The sequence below is a fragment of the Oncorhynchus masou genome, chromosome 19 (genome assembly GCF_036934945.1).
Source record: "Oncorhynchus masou masou isolate Uvic2021 chromosome 19, UVic_Omas_1.1, whole genome shotgun sequence".
NCBI classification, from domain to species: domain Eukaryota; kingdom Metazoa; phylum Chordata; class Actinopteri; order Salmoniformes; family Salmonidae; genus Oncorhynchus; species Oncorhynchus masou.
The window spans coordinates 17,914,924-17,936,248 of record NC_088230.1 but is presented as its reverse complement, the minus strand read 5'-3'; the positions used below and the strand labels follow the sequence as shown (position 1 = coordinate 17,936,248).

Below are 21,325 nucleotides of genomic sequence, written 5' to 3'. Positions count from 1 at the left end.
CCTCGGTGAAAGGCACATGACATCCTGCTTGGAGTTTGCCAAAAGGCACCTAAAGACTCTCAGACCATGAAAAACAAGATTCTCTGGTCTGATGAAACCAAGATTGAACTCTTTGACCTGAATGCCAAGTGTCAAGTCTGGAGGAAACCTGACACCATCCCTAGGGTGAAGCATGGTGGTGTCATCATCATGCTGTGGGGATGTTTTTCAGCGGCAGGGACTGGGAGACTAGTCAGGATCGAGGCAAAGATGAACTGAGCAAAGTACAGAGAGATCCTTGATGAAAACCTTCTTCAGCACGCTCAGGACCTCAGACTGGGGTGAAGGTTTACCTTCCAACAGGACAACGACCCAAAGCACACAACGAAGACAACGCAGGAGTGGCTTCTGGACAAGTCTCGGAATGTCCTTGAGTGGCCCAGCCAGAGCCTGGACTTGAACTCAATCCAACATCTCTGGAGAGACCTGAAAATTGCTGTGCAGCAATGCTCCCCATCCAACCTGACAGAGCTTGAGAGAATCTACAGAAAAGAATTGGAGAAACTCCCCAAATACATGTGTGCCAAGCTTGTAGTGTCATACCCAAGAAGACTTGAGGCTGTAATCGCTGCCAAAGGTTCTTCAACAAAGTACTGAGTAAAGGTGAAAACCTGCTCCTGAGCTCTCAGGACCTCAGACTGGGGTGAAGGTTAAAAAAAAAAAAAGTCAAGGGTCTGAATACTTTCCGAATGCACTCTATATGCCCTTTTAATGTCACATTCAGATTTGCGTTTTGATCTACAGCTGAGGCCAAGAGTTATTTTAGCATTTCAATTATTTATCTATTTAAACTCCTTCTGAAAAATACATAGTGTTATAACTTATAACAGTGTTTCAGACTCCCATCTACTGTGTCTGGTATCCCATGTAAACCAAAGCCAGTGGAGTGGACAGTACGAGACAGACTCTGATCTGGACCGGGGGTGAGTTATGACGGAAGATACAGCACCGGGTGTCATATGTGTTCAGATCAGGTTCAGGGTTTAGAGGGAGTGAAAGGAACAGGCAGGAACAGGCAGGTGGCTTTAGACGTAGGGGTTATTTTCAGGTCAGACTGGCTCTGTAGGTAGAAAGCTGGGATCTGGAATCTGTCACTCACTTTTAGGGAGGAGGTGAGACGTTACAGCGTAGCAAGGCATAACATATTAACATCTCAGTCACCTGATTACTCTCTAAAATGAAACGATCAAAAAGAGATGCCCTGTACGGAGCCTCTTAGCACATGCAGTACAGCACGTCTACTGTACAACACAGCCATCTGTAGTTGGGTAAGGGGCGTCTTTGGAGTGGGAGCACAGAATCAGTTAAGTGAGTTTGAGATTGAGTACCAGAGGCGTTCAACATGAGCTGAATGCCATTTCACGGCTATAAGTGAGGAGCGTCAGATGCTGCCAAGGGGAGCAGAGAGGAAGCGAGGGGGGAATGCAGGGGGAGGGAGAGGAGAGGAACGTCGATGGTAACGGCAGTCTGAGTGCAGTTTAATTATGAGGCATGTGGTAGTGATCTGGAGAGTGCCCAGGTGTATTGTGGGAGGACAGGCTGTCACCGATCTGTTGCCGCCCTCACGTCGCATTGGCGACATGGGCACAGTTCAGAAAGCATGCATGAAAACACACGCACATGCACACGCACACAGTTGTATAATCACACAGGTAAGGACTGCAAATGACAACAGCAGGAATCACAGCTTCCTTTGCTCTTCACACAAATCAGAAGAACAAAGAATCCTACCTTTTCGTAACCACATTAAAGAACTGATACAGATGCCAGACAGGTGGACAGGATACAGCAGGAGATGACAAGAGATGTGGGACTGTAGGACTCTGACAGTGTCACTGCATCAAATATTGTTATCAGGAAACAACTAGTCTCTGGTGATATATTTAGTTCTAGGTGCTGAGATTAGGAAACAACAAATGAATGTGTGCAGATATAGGTTATAGTCCTTTATCCATTTCAAAAACCTACACCATGACAGGATTTTTTGTTTTTGTTTTTAAACATTAAATGTCAAAAAGAGAAAGCCTCTGATGTCACATTTTAAAATAGTCATACTTTATTTCATAAACAATTATTTAAATTCATCTTAGGTTGACACATACACAGCAAACATACAAAATGCTCATAAATAAGAAAACAACAATATGGGCATTCCTGTCTTGTCCTTGAGTAAAGGTTAATGCAAAACTTCTGCGCAAAGATGCATGATTACGAACTATGCGGCAAACCAACAGCATTGAATTCTCAATGAATTCTCTGAAAGACAATAAAATGAAACAGCATTGCCAACAGCTCTGAAGTCCATAGCTGTTTTCAGACATCATTTCATTATTGGCAGCATCTGCTAGCTAATGGTAATGACAGAGGGGGTAGTTAGAACATTAACAGTGTCGTTCAGTTGATATATTAGTCATCTTACAGTGGAGGCTGATATGCCATTCACTTATATTTGCTGAAAAGTATTTTGGACAAAGTGTGAAGGGAAACAAATCATTTTTAAATGACTATGAATAATTTTAAGTGAATGAATAAGTACCACATTCGGTCCATTATGGAAACAGTGATACCTTTGCTCATTTGGGTAGACTATAGAGTATTGAAACACAACCAAACATCGCAAATATTTGGCAAGAAAATGATATAGGCCTACACTACTGTGCAAAGAATTACTGTTTTTCTAGTTCTAAAAAAACAAGCTTTAATTTCTTTACCAAATAACAACACTACAACCACAGAGAATCACACAATATTCCATTTGTATATGATTCTTCGTAGATCATATTTCCAATAGAAATGATTTTGTTAAGAATACACAAAATGCACACATCACAAAAGCCATTCACATACAGGTATGTAATGTATATAAACACACAGGCCATGTATTGTATTGCAGCAGGTAAAAATGCAACATTCGCAGACCCGATTTCCTTGTCCCTGAACAGAAGGTTCACCATGTCTCTGTACAGGATGTGTCATCTCCCCTTCCCACCAGTGAAGAAGAAGCTACTATCGGTGAGACTCTAAGGGCAGATGGGTGAAGAAGAAGACCTGTTTGTCTCGATGACAAACACGAATGTGCTGTGCTGTGTTTCTATGTGCTGTGCCTGAGACAAACTGTGCAAACACTACTGTGTAACCTACTACGGTAGTGGTGATGCTACTGTACTTCTCCAGGACAGGACAGGCTGTAAGTACAGACATTAGCCGGGCAGTGACGGACAAAAGTAGATATGGTGGTCACTGTGACTCATAAAGGACTTTTGACCTATAGAGAACTGTAAACAGTAATGTCCCTTTACATACATTGAGGAGACAATGGGGACTGGAGCTGAAATTCTTCCCTTCCCTTCCCCCCAGACCAGACCCACCGACTGTCCTTCTGACGAAACAGAAAAGTTGTGACCCAAAGTGCTATTTTTTGCTGCAAAGTTGGTTTTTGTGCTAGCTAGTTTGAATTCCAGAAAACAGTCTCTGATATCCGGAGGATGGCTCAAATACTGAGAGTTCTGCTGTTATGAGGTTACCAAGGAGTAGACCATACTGGAAGACAAGAGAGGAGGAAAAACACAAGATAACAAATCAATGACTGAGACAACAGTACATGATTGGACCAAACCGTAAAACAAAAAACAGTAACTATCAACAGTATCCCATTTAAAACTGATCCACTGGAATTAATAAGCATTCAAGAAAGGAGCATTCAAGTGTATGTTAAAAGTGTTTCAGAAACAACTGATTAATCCATGTGTGGTATAGTAGCGTGTTCAGTCTTTTTTTATGACCTATGCCTGGGTGCCTGCCGGATTCACTGATATTTGTTTGTGTTTCTTTATTTGAAGTTGCAATTAAAAGAGCCCTTTAATGTTCTGCATATAGCCTTCTCAACTACAAAGGATAAACATTTTGCCTATTCAAAACACGAGCAAATAAATAAGCAAGAAATTGATGTGAGGCCGCTGCAGTTATGCTTGATTAAGCTTGTCGATAAACCAAATTTAAATATTTAATATTAATTTGGAGAACTGGGCTCGAACTAAGAGGTATGTCTATGTCTTAGCGGGGACAACACTGCTCATGAAATATACGATTTGATGGTTTAATAAAGTAAGGACAGTCCGAGAGTTTTGTTCTTTACAAACTATTAGTCATGTTAGCCTAATAACATTTTGTAAGCTGCTCAGACAAGCCTAGATCTCCCAGATGCCAATACTTAACATTTGTTCTTAGCCTTAGGTAAATAAACATCTTCTAAAATAATTCAGCTTCCTAGCTAACTGTACCATAATAGCTTATTTACTGCTTTAACTAATTATTGATCACTTAGCTTCTCCCAAATTGAGATATTTGCATTCATTATGGTGTCCTCTTGCCAGTGAGACACTGATCCCTGCTGCTGTGGTGAAGCCTGAGTTCACCTGTCTGTCTGGGTTATCAATATCCATGTTTCCTAATATAATGGACGCACAATACGTATGGTGGCCTGGAGGTGTCATACGCAGAGGACCCAGAGGCAACTTAGACAGATCATGACCTCCATCATGCCCAGGCTCCATCACCCCTCAGAGCTGTAGCTAGATTAATTAGTAGCCTGTATCTACAAATCGTAGCTCATCACATGATCACTGGGATTATTCTACCGTACAAACATCTCCATTATTACTCAGCTGTTAGGTGAAAAAAGACTGGTTTAATCACCTGGTCACTTGATGAAGACCAAGTATGGTCTTCAACACTGCACCAAACAGTAAGACATTAAGCTGAACAACAGCTGAGGAGATGTGTGGAACAGACACTCTCCAGCTACTGGATCTCCCACTTACTAGTACTGTAAAAAAAAAACTTCAAGCCCTGTACTTGGAATCTACATTTAGTTTGACACTGCTTTAACATAACATTATATCATTACATCACATTACGGCATACGATGTGAATGACATCACATTTCGTCTTTAGACTGCTATTCATGGTAGACAGAGATGCTACATATGTCCTTGCTGTCAGCTTGTCATCTCTCTGTCATTGAGGTTGTTTCAATTCACCCAGTAGCTTGGCTTCCACAGGCAAATATAGCATATTCCTCACTGAGGGCTTGTCATAAACATTTATATGGAGCTCTGCTTCCTTATCAGAGCCACGTAGTAATTTCTTATTCCATTATATTTAAACGGCTTTTGGGCTAATGAACCGAAGCAAACCTGGCCATTGTAATTGGGAGGATTAGGCCTCCAGAGTCAATCTTTGATTTCCCATCAATCTGTGAGTGGGAGAGCATTATTCAGCTGATGCTCAATAGCTTCAATAGTGTGTGTGCGCGTATATACAGTAAGTGTGTGTGTGTGTGTGTGTGTGTGTGTGTGTGTGTGTGTGTGTGTGTGTGTGTGTGTGTGTGTGTGTGTGTGTGTGTGTGTGTGTGTGTGTGTGTGTGTGTGTGTGTGTGTGTGTGTGTGTGTGTGTGTGTAAGTGTGTGTGTAAGTGTGTCCGTGCAAGGAAGGGTTGGAGATCATGCCAAAGACAAGTGGAGAAGTGGGTGAGAACAAGTTTGGAGTGGTACTTATTAGACAAAGAGGAAAGCATTCATTTACAGTTACGTTACATAACATCCATAACAGGGGTTAAACATCAGGAGAAAATGCACAACTCATCAAGGTTAAACAATGGAGGTCAGTTGTTATATTGGACTCCATATTGGACTACACCAGAGTGACCACCTCCACTGTAACAAACACCAGTAGGTCAGGGGGGACTGAAGTAATGGAGGTCAGAGGTTAGGGGTTAAAGGTTATCTCCCTGAGGAGGCCCATTCTCCAGAAAAGGCTGTGTCCATTAGTGTTACAGTATCGCTGAGTGAGGAGAAACAGAGAATGAGAGGGAGAAAGGAGGGGAGAGAGAGAGAAAGAGAGAGAGGGAAAGATTCACAGGGTGGTATGGTGATGTATGCAGGGGGCAGGGCACCGTAGGGCAGTGAGGGGGTCAGTATCACGAGGTGACAAACCCACTGAAGAGACTCACTACTAGGGGAAGGTCCAGTCCAGTACACGCTACAGGCGAGAGGAGGAGAGTCACATTCAACACTTCTGATTGGTCAATTGAAAAAAACCTGTGCTTCTGGTGAGAGGTCACGAGTACTCCAGGGACTGTGGGGTCCATTCCATTTCAACTTCGTCAATGAAATTAATGGGTTTATGAAAACGTTTTATTAAAGCGTTTTAGTTCGGGAATTGAAAATTACCCAATCACTACCTGAATTGGCTAAACCAAAATGGAATTGACCCCATCCCTGGTCAAATCAAATCAAATAAATGCTTATTGGTTGCGTACACAGATTTGCAGATGTTATCGCAGGTGCAGCAAAATACTTGTGCTTCTAGCTCCAACAGTGCAGTAATAATACCTAGCAATACAAAACAATATGCACATAACATGCTTGTAAAAGCCTGTAAAATGTACAAGAGGAGTAACAACTATACTCTACTTAGGCTAGATGTACTGTGTATAGTTGATAGTCACTGAGGTGAACAATTACCAAACAACAGTGCCTTTGTCACTCACCAGTAGAGATAGTAGAAGAAAGACAGGACAAAGAAGGACATCTTGCACCAGGCCTCTTTTTGGCAGAACTTGAGTGTGTCCCCGTTCATGACCGAGGCTGGGTCGTAGAGGAGCTCCTTCGTGTCTGTGGGGCTGTGGAAGTACCTACCGAATAGGGACACGACACACGAGGGGTAGTTGACCCGTAGAGACGGAGGGGAGGGGAAGATGAAAGGAAGAATGGAGAGATGGAGGATGAGTAGGGGGACACATGAAACATCTGACTGTTCATGATTCGTATGATTACGTTGTACATGATTAAAGGTTGTAGGAATTGTAATGCATGGATATGCATATACGTAGGTACAGTGGCTTGCGAAAGTATTCACCCCACTTTGAATTTTTCCTATTTTGTTACCTTACAAACTGGGGGAAAAAAGGGATTTTTTGGGGGGGTTGTATCATTTGATTTATACAACATGCGTTGTATGTTGTATGTAAGAAAGATCCTAAATATTTTCTATTGTGAAACAAACAACAAATAAGACAAAAAAACTGAAAACTTGAGCGTAACTATTCACATAACTACTGCGTAACTATTCACCCCCCCCAAAGTCAATACTTTGTAGAGCCACCTTTTGCAGCTGCAAGTATCTTGGGGTATGGCTCTATAAGCTTGGCACAGTAGCCACTAGGATTTTGGCCCATTCTTCAAGGCAAAACTGCTCCAGCTCCTTCAAGTTGGATGGGTTCTGCTGGTGGACAGCAATCTTTAAGTCATACCACAGATTCTCAAATGGATTGAGGTCTGGGCTTTGACTAGGCCGATCCAAGACATGTAAATGTTTACCCTTAAACCACTCGAGTGTTGCTTTAGCAGTATTCTTAGGGTCATTGTCCTGCTGGAAGGTGATCCTCCGTCCCAGTCTCAAATCCCTGGAAGACTGAAACAGGTTTCCCTCAAGAATTTCCCTGTATTTAGCGCCATCCATCATTCCTTCAATTCTGACCAGTTTCCCAGTCCCTGCTGATGAAAAACATCCCCGCAGCATGATGCTGGCATCACCATGCTTCACTGTGGGGATGTTGTTCACGGGGTGATGAGAGGTATTGGGTTTGTGCCAGACATAGTGTTTTCCTTGATGGCCAAAAAGCTCAGTTTTTGTCTCATCTGACCAGAGTACCTTCTTCCATATGTTTGTGGAGTCTCCCACATGCCTTTGGGCAAACACCAAACATGTTCGCTTATTTATTTTCTGGCCACTCTTCTGTAAAGCCCAGTTCTGTGTAGTGTGCGGCTTAAAGTGGTCCTATGGACAGATACTCCAATCTCCGCTGTGGAGCTTTGCAGTTCCTTCAGGGTTGTCTTTGGTCTCTTTGTTGCCTCTCTGATTAATACCCTCCTTGCCTGGTTCGTGAGTTTTGGTGGGCGGCCCTCCCTTGGCAGGTTTGTTGTGGTGCCACATTCTTTCAATTTTTTAATAATGGATTTAATGGTTCTCGGTGAGATGTTCAAAGTTTCTGATCCGTACTTCTCCACAACTTTGTCCCTGACCTGTTTGGAGAGCGCCTTGGTCTTCATGGTGCCACTTGCTTGGTGGTGTTGCAGACTCTGGGGCCTTTCAGAACAGATGTATATATGCTGAGATCATGTGACAGATCATGTGACACTTAGATTGCACACAGGTGGACTTTATTTAACTAGTTATGTTTCTTCTAGGTAATTGGTTGCACCAGATCTTATTTAGGGGCTTCATAGCAAAGGGGTGAACACATATGCACCCACCACTTTTCCTTTTTTTAGTCATTTTTTACATTTCACTTCACCAATTTGGACTATTTTGTGTATGTCCAGTACATGAAATTCAAATAAAAATCTATTTCAATTACAGGTTGTAATGCAAAAAAATAGGAAAAACACCAAGGGGGTGAATACTTTTGCAAGGCGATGTACATGTATTTAATTATGTTAATAGATACATGAACACATGGTTTATAATGGTTTACCAATAGTTTGCTAATGACTAACAAACTATTCAGTAATGATTTATAAGTCGTTTGTACTCGACAGACTATTAAATAAATTGTGACAGGGCTTTTGAAATTCATGTAGAACAAGATTGCTGTAAATGAGAATGTGTGAGAGAATGTCTTGCCAGACAGTTTAATGTACCTGATAAAATAAAGGTTAGTCAAAAATAAATAATATAAAATCAGAACCATTCTGCCCATTCCATTTCTACTCATGCACCTTGTAACACCTGAAAAACCCAGCTGAACCTGAATCTCAACCCACTACTACTACTCTTACTACTACCACCTGGTAAGTCACTCCACTAACACATTTGCATCATATAGTACCTCTACTGTTAGGACAAGCACCACCTGAGACAGTAGTGCCCTATTTCACAGCACACCATAACTCATTGCTGTGGGGTGGCCTATATTTCTACAACACACTGACTGACTCTACCTGATTGTGGGGCTCCACAGCACCTGCGGTAGAGTGAGCTACAGGCACAGAGAGAGGGACCCACATGGAGGTTTGTAGAGAAAGACATCCCTCTCTGTGACAGTGAGGGGGCCATGGTGGGGGATAAGGAGCAGCTGTCTGTACAGTATGTGTGCTAAAGGATGTGTTCAGCTCAAAACACAGAGAGAGCGGGATCCCATCTACTGTACACACACACACAAAAAGAAGATTCCTCTAGGTTCTTTTGGAAGGGTGATAGTTCTATGGGGATCCATAATAACCCAAAGAAACCTTTGAGCTCTTCAATGGTTCTTTACAGTTCACAAAATGTTTATTTGCTCTTTTAAAATGTAGGGGAGGCAGCTCATTACAATATTTTGAGGTGTGGTTTGCATACAGCTCTTTTTGCGCAAAAGTGAGTGAATGTGTCATTCCACTAATGTGTTGTGTTATCCTGTTACTTATTATACTATATTACATTTGAGGCTCCTCAGAGGAGAAAGGCGAGGACCATCCTACTCAGTGAATTAAAAAAATAAAAATTGTGAAACATTAGAAAGTTATCCTTCTTAGATAGAACTATACTAAATATATTTGCATCACCAAATAACTGATTAAAACACTGTTTTGCACTAAAGATCAACAGTAGTCTCAACATCACTCTGTAGGGTAGCACCATGGTGTACCCCGGAGGACAACTAGCTTCTGTCCTCATCCGGGTACACTGACTTCAATACAAAACCTGTACAAAACCATGGTTCTCACCCCCCTTCCTTAGACTTTACACAGTAATTACAACGACTTCCGGGGGACATCTTCCTTACAGCATGAACTGACATGCTGTCCATCCAATCAAAGGATTAGAGAATTAATCTAGTACTGAAATCATAAACTACAGCTAGCTATTACTGCCGTGAATAAAATATGGTGAGTAGCTGTTTTTTTTTTTTTACTTTCACTTACGCTAGCGAATTTTGCCTGGTCAACATCCTGACTCAAAAAGATACGTATGTTAGCTAGCTGGCTAAGGCTATCCAACACCTCCAATTCAAGGTAAGCTTTCGGTTTTAGAAATGTATTGCCACCGGGGGCCTCCGGTGTAACTGCTAAACTGCTTGCTGTACACTACTGTGTGATTGTACACATGGGTTGGATTGTAGCTATGTTGACTATGATGTTAGCTAATATGGTGACAATGATGTAGGTTGTGTGTAGCGGTTATGGTATGAAGTTTTCTTTTTTTCACCTGGTCACAGACAGCTGTTGTGTTGTGCACCGAAGTGTACAAGTGATAATGATATATGACTATGGCCAGTGACGGTGTCTTGTGAAAGACTCATGAATGGCCTTGTGTCAATTGAGAACAGTTGACTAAATCAGTCTGTGGATCTCCCCTCAGGGACCCCCAGCTGTTCCAGAGATAGCTCACTTTATTCAACTTGTCAATGAACACAATAATAAGAATTTAATGTTAACAATATAATATGGCTGACCAGAATAAAAAAAACCTGTGTGGTTCTTCAAAATAATCTACAAAGAACCTTTAAGATATTGAAAGGTTATTCATTGAACCCTTCTCCATAAAGGTTATATAAAGAACCATGAATAATTGTTCTATATAGCCCCAAATAGGGTTGTAAACATAGCGGAACTGTTTTTGGTGCTATATAGAAAATAAATGGTATGGTTCTTTAAAGAACCTTAAGAAAGGGTACATTATAGCAACATACAGGTTCCATTTAGAACCTTATGAGTGGTTTTTTTAATTGAGCCTTCAATAGCATCAAAAAAGGGTTATGCTATGGTTACAAGCTTGGTACCATTTAGAACAGTGGCGGGCAGTGCCGTTTCAGATTAGGGATGACAAAACATTTTTTTTATGAGCATGGCCTTATTTCTATTACATCATATTGGATGACTGTCATTCATATTCTAATGACCCAGTTCAATGTAACAGTCATAGGTATAGGCTACTACATGATACTCAAATTTTGCCTATACCCATCATGCCTATGAATGAAAGCTTACAACGTAGGAGCACACAAGTCGAGAGACACATTTGATGTGACAGACAGTGACACATGGATGGACAGTGAAATCAATACCGCCTTGCACATTGTTGCCTGCATCTAGCTGATAGTGGGTGTAATCATTAGTCCAACAGTTGCAAACGAGAGTTTCTATTGGATAAATTCAAGTGTGTTTATCCCCGTTTTGTTCAGTTTGCTTCTGTTTGTGAAACGTTTTTCAACAGAATCGGAAAGATTGAATACACCCCGTTGAATTCCTTCACAGCCAAGTATTCCTTCTTGCATCTACGTTATGCGCTCTCCTTCTTTCACTTCTTCCCTTCACTTGTGGACTTCAATGCACAACACATCAGCTGTATGTGACCAGGTGACAAAACCTTTCCAAGCCAAATCGCTACACTCAGCCTACATCGTTGTCACCATATTAGCTAAAGTAACGTAATAGTCAGCATAGCTAAGAGAACTAACGCGTTAGTAAACCCACTACAATCATGCAGTAACGTTACAGTGTACTGTAAGCAGTTACACCGGCGGGCCCCGGTGGCAATAAATTAGTCAAACCAAACGCTTGCCTTGACTTGGAAGAGTTCCAGTGTTGTGTTGGATAGTCATAGCTGTTTCAGTAGGCTAAACTAGCTAGCTGCATTTGATAACTAAGTACTGTAAGTGAAAGTGAAAAAAAATGACAAAATCTCTCTGTATTTCTCTCTGTACTTCTCTCCCTTCATTTAGGAATAAATTAATTTGTACAAAACTGTTTAACAATTTTTTTTCTCTCTCTTGAGTCAGCTACTCACCACATTTTATGCACTGCAGTGCTAGCTGTAGGTTATGCTTTCGGTACAAGATACATTCTCTGATTGGGTGGACAACATGTCAGTTCATGCTGCAAGAGCTCTGATAGGTTGGAGTACGTCCTCCGGAAGTGTTCATAATTACTGTGTAAGTCTATGGAAGTGGGTGAGAACCATGAGCCTCCTCTTTTGATGAAGCTTTGGAATTGGCCTTAAACTGAGATGTCTTTCTCAGAAATGTAGCCACTGCTTTACATCGGCATGTACAGTATGTACATTATCTCCGCTACACAGGTAGTGGTGCTCCATTCCACTGTGTTGCTGCTGCTAAACCTACATCTAAACCTCTCTACTATCCTGTGTGTCACTGAGCCCCTGCTGCATGTGGAGATGGGGAGGAGAGGCTGGCAGAGAGGCAGAGCCAGTGGGGGCTGATGGTGAGGAGAGGAGGGGGACGAGCTGAAGATATCAGGCATCAGCTGTGCTCACTGGGAAGGAAAACAGAAATGGACAGATCTGTAGCTGCTGTGGGTCACCCTCCCCCATATCTCTGTATCACTCTCTTTATTTCTTCATCCCTCTATCTTTGTCTCTGTGCCTCTCTTTCTCCCCCCCCCTCTCCCTGTCTCCCCTCAGATGTGTAGAGAAAACAGCATCTGTAGCCACTGGGCATCTGGCAGAGTCTGCAATTAATGAAACAGTGAGAGCTGCTGCGTAACTTTAACTGGCTGAGCAAAACAATCACAGAGTTCTGCAAGTGATTCACATCAAATAACAAAACAACAACAAGCCCAAAGAAGGGAGAAAACAACATATTCATGGGAGGAAGCCTTGACAGGTGACCAATTTTCAAGGTGAGATTTCAGTGCATCATAACGAATGTCACTCACAGCCTGTCTGTCAAATGACAAATGCTCAAGTCGTTAAATACATACATCATATAATATAATACATGCATAATATAATACATGCATAATATAATACATACATAATATAATACATACATCATATAATACATACATAATATAATACATACATAATATAATACATACATAATATAATACATGCATAAATAAGTGCTTATCTTCTGGGAACCATACTGAATTAATGGCATCATACAAAATGAAAGAAAGACAAGAAAAGACTAGTCTAGCTTCGATAGTTACCTCCATGTGTTGTAGAAGAACAGAGGGATGTTGAGGCCTACTGTCAGCCACTCCTGGGCACACAGGAACATGATACAGAACAGCCCATGGATAGAATATTCTGGAAGCACCAACTGGCAGGGAGAGAAGGAGGGAGGGAAGGAGAGGGAAAGTGAAATGCTCTTGAGAGAGGTCATTTCACATCAAATCTTCTCATTCACAGATTATTCATCACCATTTGACATGACGTGAAGGCCGTGCTTGTGTCTAACACAGTTTGTCATGCAAAAACTGGCGCACTTGCATTTTCCAGCCCTAACGCCAGGTTCGGCTGTTTGACCTGTCTTAAAAACATTACCCGAAGTGCTAAAAGCTGGTTTTTGCGGTAATGCAGTTGGTTATGGCATGAATTTTGACAGCGGAAACACAGCCTATGGAACAAGAGTAGCCTAATGTCCCCATGTACTTTTTGTATTGATTTGTTGTTAATAAATTTAAATGAAAATAGAAATAAAAAGACAAACAAATAAAACAAAACATTTACAAAAAGAGTAGCCTAATGTGACTTGAAGCCTGCATACTTCGTATTTAGAAACATACAACCAAGCATAGCCTCCCCTCATCTCAATGGCGGCTTTTTTGTTGACCCAATGCAATCTGGAAGTAATCAAAAAGACTGTCAATAAAGAGTTTGGCTCCAGAGGCTTCTTGGAAATAAATCTTAATCCCCAAAACTTTATTAAAATATCAAGTTTGAGAGGAGTGAAACAGTGAGCTAACATTCCCTTTTTATCTATGAATTGTAGGCAGGCCCACATTATTTTAGCCATGCAGGTACCGTTTTGGATGTCCATTAAATCCTTCATAGTCTGAGTTCTTTTAATATTATATGCCCATGGGGAGAAAATAATATGCCTGTAAGTGTGCCTATTTAAAACAAGTTGTTGTTTAGTTTTGTTTAAAATTTGATTAGAATTATTCATTCTCTTTTTAGGCCTTATCAATAATGAATGTAATCTTGCTTATTGACAATGTTTGGCATGTCCATGCTCAACCATAATGCAATTTACAGTAGGCCTTGCCCCTGTATCAGTGTGAATTCTATTGAAGTCATGCAATTACTTAAAACAATGTGAACTGCAAATTTAGCAAAGATGGGATAGGTCTATATTTTGTTATTTTGTTTCTGTAAGCCATTTGATAAACTATTACGGACTAACATTGAAATTGGAATTGAATCAAAGGCAATGCATAAAAGACAGTAAATACATAACCTAAAGCAACCATATATTTTGCCATGGACCAAGCCTCGACACACCCACAACTTGTTAATTCATCAAAACCCAGCCCTTTCGCGCCAACACCAGCAAGTGTGCGGATAATTGTAATAGTGAAAATATTACAAATATTTCTGACACAACCCTGAACCTATAGTGCTACCGCCTGCATTTAGATTTACCATTGTGTTAGGTTAGTTAAAATAGAGCTCTAAATATACAGTGAACAAAAATATGAATGCAATATGTAAAATGTTGGTCCCATGTTTCATGAGCTGAAATTAAAGATCCCAGAAATGTTCCATACACACAAAAAGCTTATTTCTCGCAAGTGTTGTGCATACATTTATTTACATCTCTGTTGGTAACCATTTCTTCTTTGCCAAGATAATCCATCCACCTGACAGGTGTGGCATATCAAGAAGCTGATTAAACATGATCATTACACAGGTGCACCTGGTGCTGGGTACAAAAAAAAGCCCATACTGAAATGTGCAGTTTTGTCACACAACACAATGCCAAAGATCTCTCAAGTTTTGAGGGAGCGTGCAATTGGCATGCTGACTGCAGGAATGTCCACCAGAGCTGTTGCCAGATAATTGAATGTTAATCTTTCTACCATAAGCCACCTCCAACGTCGTTTTAGACCACGTGTAACCACGCCAGCCCAGGACCTCCACATCTGGCTTCTTCACCTGTGGAATTGTCTGAGACCAGCCACCCGGACAGCTGATGAAACTGTGGGTTTGCACAACCAAACAATTTCTGCACCAACTGTCAGAAACCATCCCAGGGAAGCTCATCTGCATTCTCGTCTTCCTCACTAGGGTCTTGACCTGACTGTAGTTTGGCATCATAGCCGATTTCAGTGGGCAAATGCTCCCTTTTGTTGGCCACTGGCACTCTGGAGAAGTGTGCACTTCACAGATGAATCCTGGCTTCAACTGTACCGGGCAGATGGCAGACAGTGTGTATGGCTTTGTGTGGGCGAGTGGTTTGCTGATGTCAATGTTGTGAACAGAGTGCCCCATGGTGGCAGTGGTGTTATGGTATGGGCAGGCATAAGCTATGGAATACGAACACAATTCCATTTTATCAATGGCAATTTGAATGCACAGAGATACTGTGATGAGATCCTGAGGCCCATTGTCATGCCATTCATCTGCCGCCATCACCTCATGTTTCAGCATGATAATGCAAAGCACCATGATTCAAGGATCTGTACACAATTCCTGGAAGCTGAAAATGTCCCCAGTTCGTCCATGACCTGCATACTCACCAGACATGTCACCCATTGAGCAAGTTTGGAATGCTCTGGATCGACGTGTACGACAGTGGGTTCCAGTTCCCGCCAATATCCAACTACTTCGCACAATCATTGAAGATGAGTGGGACAACATTCCACAGGCCACAATAAACAGCCTGATCAACTCTTTGCGAAAGAAATGTGTTGCGCTGCTTGAGGCAAATGGTGTTCACATCAGATACTGACTGGTTTTCCACACCCCTACTTTTATAGGTATCTGTGACCAACATAGGCATATCTGTATTCACAGTCATATGATTTCCTTATATGAACTGTAACTCAGTCAAATATGGCAATCATAGACAGCTCCAAACAATTACCCACAGGGCTTCACAATGTCATTGAGCAACTGGCTAGCCTGTAAATGCTTTAGTTTTTTTTAAACCTTTATTTAACTAGGAATAAATTCTTATTTAAAATGATGGGCTAACCCGGCCAACCCCTTAGCCAGTGGTGCGCTGCCCTGTGGAACTCCCAATCACGTCCGGTTGTGATACAGTCTGGAATCAAACCAGGGTATGTAGTGATGCCTCCATCCCTGAGATGCAGTGCCTTAGACCGCTGCGCCACCAGGGAGCAAATATACAGTGCCTTGCGAAAGTATTCGGCCCCTTTGAACTTTGCGACCTTTTGCCACATTTCAGGCTTCAAACATAAAGATATAAAACTGTATTTTTTTGTGAAGAATCAACAACAAGTGGGACACAATCATGAAGTGGAACGACATTTAATGGATATTTCAAACTTTTTTAACAAATAGATCTTTTTAGATCTTTATGTTTATGTTTTTTATGTTTATGGCAAAAGGTCGCAAAGTTCAAGGGGGCTGAATACTTTCGCAAGGCACTGTACATGGGCAATTATCATAAACGTTACTCACTGATCTTGCGCCATGTCATGTGTTTGATAGCATTACTGTACATAAGCTTTCCATATTGAGTGGGTGGTGTCAAACACATGGTGGCAAACTGCCATCGGTCACTGTAATGAATCCAGCTTCAGCAGCTATTAGTCATCAGAGCGGAGCTCCAAACATGGTTCGAGTCTGACAAAGAGTGAGTACCGCGATTACCGAGTAGTCATTAGCACTAGCTGAGCCACATACAGTGTCTCTCCCCCCAAAAAGTCAGCGCCATCTTTCATCTGGTGAAATGAACGCTGTGTGAAATAAAACATTTGGAGGACGCGAGGAGCCTACCCAATAAACGTTAATGCGTCAAGTCAAAAATGAAAGCCTTAGTTTCAATTGTGTCTGCTCTGAATAGTTTTTATAGAACTTTGTGGATATGATTATGGTACGAGTGTGTTAGTCATAAGCGTATCCCATTGATTATTTTGGCACATAGTGGTGGAAGACTGAGGATATCAATACGGTAATAAAACAGGATTAGTAGTTGTATTCATGTGTGTAGTCAACCTGAAATTCAATGCGATTGCCACCACAGTGCAGATAAATACAATGTCTTGAGTCCTGGATGCTCACGGTGTAAGCCCTGTTTCCAGCTCTGTGTTTGTGTAAACACACGGAAAGGGGTTTAAGGTTATTATGTTTGACTCATACAGAAGGTTTCTTTCCTAGGCAATACCAACAATACCAGGATTTGTGCTCCTTAGCGCCACAGATGTGCACTGTTGAAAACTCTAAAATATGTAACGATTTAAAAATAATAAAAGCTTTCAGAGAAGCAGAAGGAGAGAAGCACCGGCCGAGAGCTACTGTATGTAGGCTTAATGCTATTCCCTAATGCTATTTTACTGCTGCTCTTTAATTATATAGACCACTCTTTTATTTCTTATTCTTATTTAGTTTTATAGGTATTCTTTTATTTGTTTTAATTTTTTAAACTGCATTGTTGGTCTACACCTGTTGTATTCTGCGCATGTGACAAATAAAATGTGATTTGATTTGATTTGATGTGAAGCCCTCCACACGTTCATGTATATTTAACAAGCTAAAGGTACAACTGGAGCCTTGTCTGAAACACCTGGACTTGTACATGATGTGCATTGGCTCTATTATACATTATTCACAGTGCTGCATACTCCCTAATAACATAAAAACACATTGGAGCACAGTGGAGAAGCTCCTTAACAGCAGGTGATGGAGAAACTACTGCTCAAACAGATCTATATATAAACACGACACTTCGCCATGCTCATTAAAATACAAATAGTCACGCTAAACTTTTTATTACCCCCACTTATTCTCAGCCCTCATCCATCAAGTCCCAATCCTACCCTCGCTGTCGCTTGCTAAACTCCTGCTGAATGCAGACAAACATTATGAACCACTCCCATGCTAATGTACAGGGCTTCTGCATAACTAAATTCAACCTACAACCTAAAATACACTGTGAGCACATACATCAGTAGCAGTCATCACACCAACCGTGACTAAAACAGTGACATGATGGAAGACAAAGGGTTTGGTTGCGAGGCAGACGGAGCAACACGGAGCTACTGTAAGTCTAACAATGAGGGGAGAGTAACAGCCCTGATGCTCTGTGTTGATTTTTTAAATTTAAACCTTTATTTAACTAGGCAAGTCAGTTAAGAACAAATTCTTATTTTCAATGACGGCCTAGGAACAGTGGGTTAACTGCCTTTTCAGGGGCAGAACAACAGATTTGTACCTTGTCAGCTCGGGGGGTTGAACTTGCAACCTTCCGGTTGCTAGTCCAACGCTCTAACCACTAACCACTAACCTGCCGCCCCATTTGAAGGGGCTCATCATTTGAAGCTTGGGGCTCATCTGGGCCGGGCGAGGCTAGGATCAGTAATCTGTCTCTGGGCTCTGAGCCCTGAGCCCTGAAGGGTTCCTCCGTCTCTGTCTTCCACATCTGACCACCCCAGGGCACACATACACACACACTAGCCAGTGGCGAGGCAGGGCTCAACCTGTCGGCCAATTAGAGCGGACTCCTGTGAGGGCCCAACCCAGCCACAGTTCAAGAGGCTGGAGTGCCAAAGTGCTTTTCAAGTGTGATTTGAGGCAGCTCCCTGGGAGGGAGAGCAGAGCAACACTTGGAGGCAGGCTCTCTACAGCACACAGAGCTAATGACAGAGGGCTGCTGCTGCAGAGCGACTGCCACTACTCTACTCTACACTGGTGATCTACAGAGCTATAGCCCACTCTCCTCTACTCCACTCTGGTGATATACAGAGCTATAGCCCACTCTCCTCTACTCCACTCTGGTGATATACAGAGCTATATCCCACTCTCCTCTACTCCACTCTGGTGATCTACATAACTATAGCCCACTCTCCTCTACTCCACACTGGTGATCTACAGAGCTATAGCCCACTCTCCTCTACTCCACTCTGGTGATATACAGAGCTATAGCCCACTCCTCTACTCCACTCTGGTGATCTACAGAGCTATAACCCACTCTCCTCTACTCCACTCCACTCTGGTGATCTACAGAGCTATAGCCCACTCTCCTCTACTCCACTCTGGTGCTGTACATAGCTATAACCCACTCTCCTCTACTCCAGTCCACTCTGGTGATCTACAGAGCTATAGCCCACTCTCATCTACTCCACTCTGGTGCTGTACATAGCTATAACCCACTCTCCTCTACTCCAGTCCACTCTGGTGATCTACAGAGCTATAGCCCACTCTCCTCTACTCCACTCCACTCTGGTGATCTACAGAGCTATAGCCCACTCTCCTCTACTCCACTCTGGTGCTCTACAGAGCTATAACCCACTCTCCTCTACTCCACTCCACTCTGGTGATCTACAGAGCTATAGCCCACTCTCCTCTACTCCACTCTGGTGATCTACAGAGCTATAGCCCACTCTCCTCTACTCCACTCTGGTGCTCTACAGGGCTATAGCTCACTCCTCTACTCCACTCTGGTGATCTACAGATCTATAGCCCACTCTCCTCTACTCCACTCTGGTGCTCTACAGAGCTATAGCCCATTCTCCTCTACTCCACTCTGGTGATCTACAGAGCTATAGCCCACTCTCCTCTACTCCACTCTGGTGATCTACAGAGCTATAGCCCACTCTCCTCTACTCCACTCTGGTGATCTACAGAGCTATAGCCCACTCTCCTCTACTCCACTCTGGTGATCTACAGAGCTATAGCTCACTCCTCTACTCCACTCTGGTGATCTACAGAGCTATAACCCACTCTCCTCTACTCCACTCCACTCTGGTGATCTACAGAGCTATAGCCCACTCTCCTCTACTCCACTCTGGTGCTCTACAGAGCTATAACCCACTCTCCTCTACTCCACTCCACTCTGGTGATCTACAGAGCTATAGCCCACTCTCATCTACTCCACTCTGGTGATCTACAGAGCTATAGCCCACTCTCCTCTACTCCACTCTGGTGATCTACAGAGCTATAGCTCACTCCTCTACTCCACTCTGGTGATCTACAGAGCTATAACCCACTCTCCTCTACTCCACTCCACTCTGGTGATCTACAGAGCTATAGCCCACTCTCCTCTACTCCACTCTGGTGCTCTACAGAGCTATAACCCACTCTCCTCTACTCCACTCCACTCTGGTGATCTACAGAGCTATAGCCCACTCTCCTCTACTCCACTCTGGTGCTCTACAGGGCTATAGCTCACTCCTCTACTCCACTCTGGTGATCTACAGATCTATAGCCCACTCTCCTCTACTCCACTCTGGTGCTCTACAGAGCTATAGCCCATTCTCCTCTACTCCACTCTGGTGATCTACAGAGCTATAGCCCACTCTCCTCTATTCCACTCTGGTGATCTACAGAGCTATAGCCCACTCTCCTCTACTCCACTCTGGTGATCTACAGAGCTATAGCCCACTCTCCTCTACTCCACTCTGGTGATCTACAGAGCTATAGCCCACTCTCCTCTACTCCACTCTGGTGATCTACAGAGCTATAGCCCACTCTCCTCTACTCCACTCTGGTGCTCTACAGGGCTATAGCTCACTCCTCTACTCCACTCTGGTGATCTACAGATCTATAGTCCACTCTCCTCTACTCCACTCTGGTGCTCTACAGAGCTATAGCCCATTCTCCTCTACTCCACTCTGGTGATATACAGAGCTATAGCCCACTCTCCTCTACTCCACTCTGGTGATCTACAGACATATAGCCCACTCTCCTCTACTCCACTCTGGTGATCTACAGAGCTATAGCCCACTCTCCTCTACTCCACTCTGGTGATATACAGAGCTATAGCCCACTCTCCTCTACTGTACTCTGGTGATATACAGAGCTATAGCCCACTCTCCTCTACTGCACTCTGGTGATCTACGGAGCTATAGCCCACTCCTCTACTCCACTCTGGTGATATACAGAGCTATAGCCCACTCTCCTCTACTCCACTCCCTCCATTCTTCCCCTCTCTCTCTCTGATCGACAGTCCTTCACTCCTCCTCTCCTGCTCAATGTCGGGTTGCAACGGCCAATTAACACCACTTAACAGTGATTATACAGCCCTCAACACTACGAAGGCTCCTTATGACATGCACTCCCCTCCATATGGATTTGGGCAGTGAAGCTAAAATTTATACTCCAGCATTTTGGATTGGAGATCAAATGTTTCATATGAGGCAACAGTACAGCAGGTTGTTTTCATACATACATGTTCTACCGTTTAGAAATGAAGGCACTTTATGTATCTAGTCGGCCCATTTTAGAAAGTCAGAAGTATTTGGAAAAATTCAGTTACAGTCTATTAAAGTAGTCAAACGTTTAGTATTTGTTCCCATATTCCTAGCACTCAATGA

General features: G+C 42.6%; 1 protein-coding gene across 1 annotated transcript in view; it reads right to left on the bottom strand.

Moving 5' to 3' along the window:
• Positions 1 to 2,072: 2,072 nt before the first annotated feature.
• Positions 2,073 to 21,325, bottom strand: part of LOC135505920 (protein cornichon homolog 3-like) — a 52,668-nt gene continuing 33,415 nt past the window's right edge. The window contains exons 4-6 of the mRNA XM_064925165.1: positions 13,031 to 13,143; positions 6,589 to 6,732; positions 2,073 to 3,579 (exon numbers count right to left, since the gene is read on the bottom strand). Coding sequence (XP_064781237.1) covers positions 3,552 to 3,579; positions 6,589 to 6,732; positions 13,031 to 13,143 — 285 coding nt within the window. The 3' untranslated portion in view covers positions 2,073 to 3,551. The remainder of the gene's footprint in view (positions 3,580 to 6,588; positions 6,733 to 13,030; positions 13,144 to 21,325) is intronic.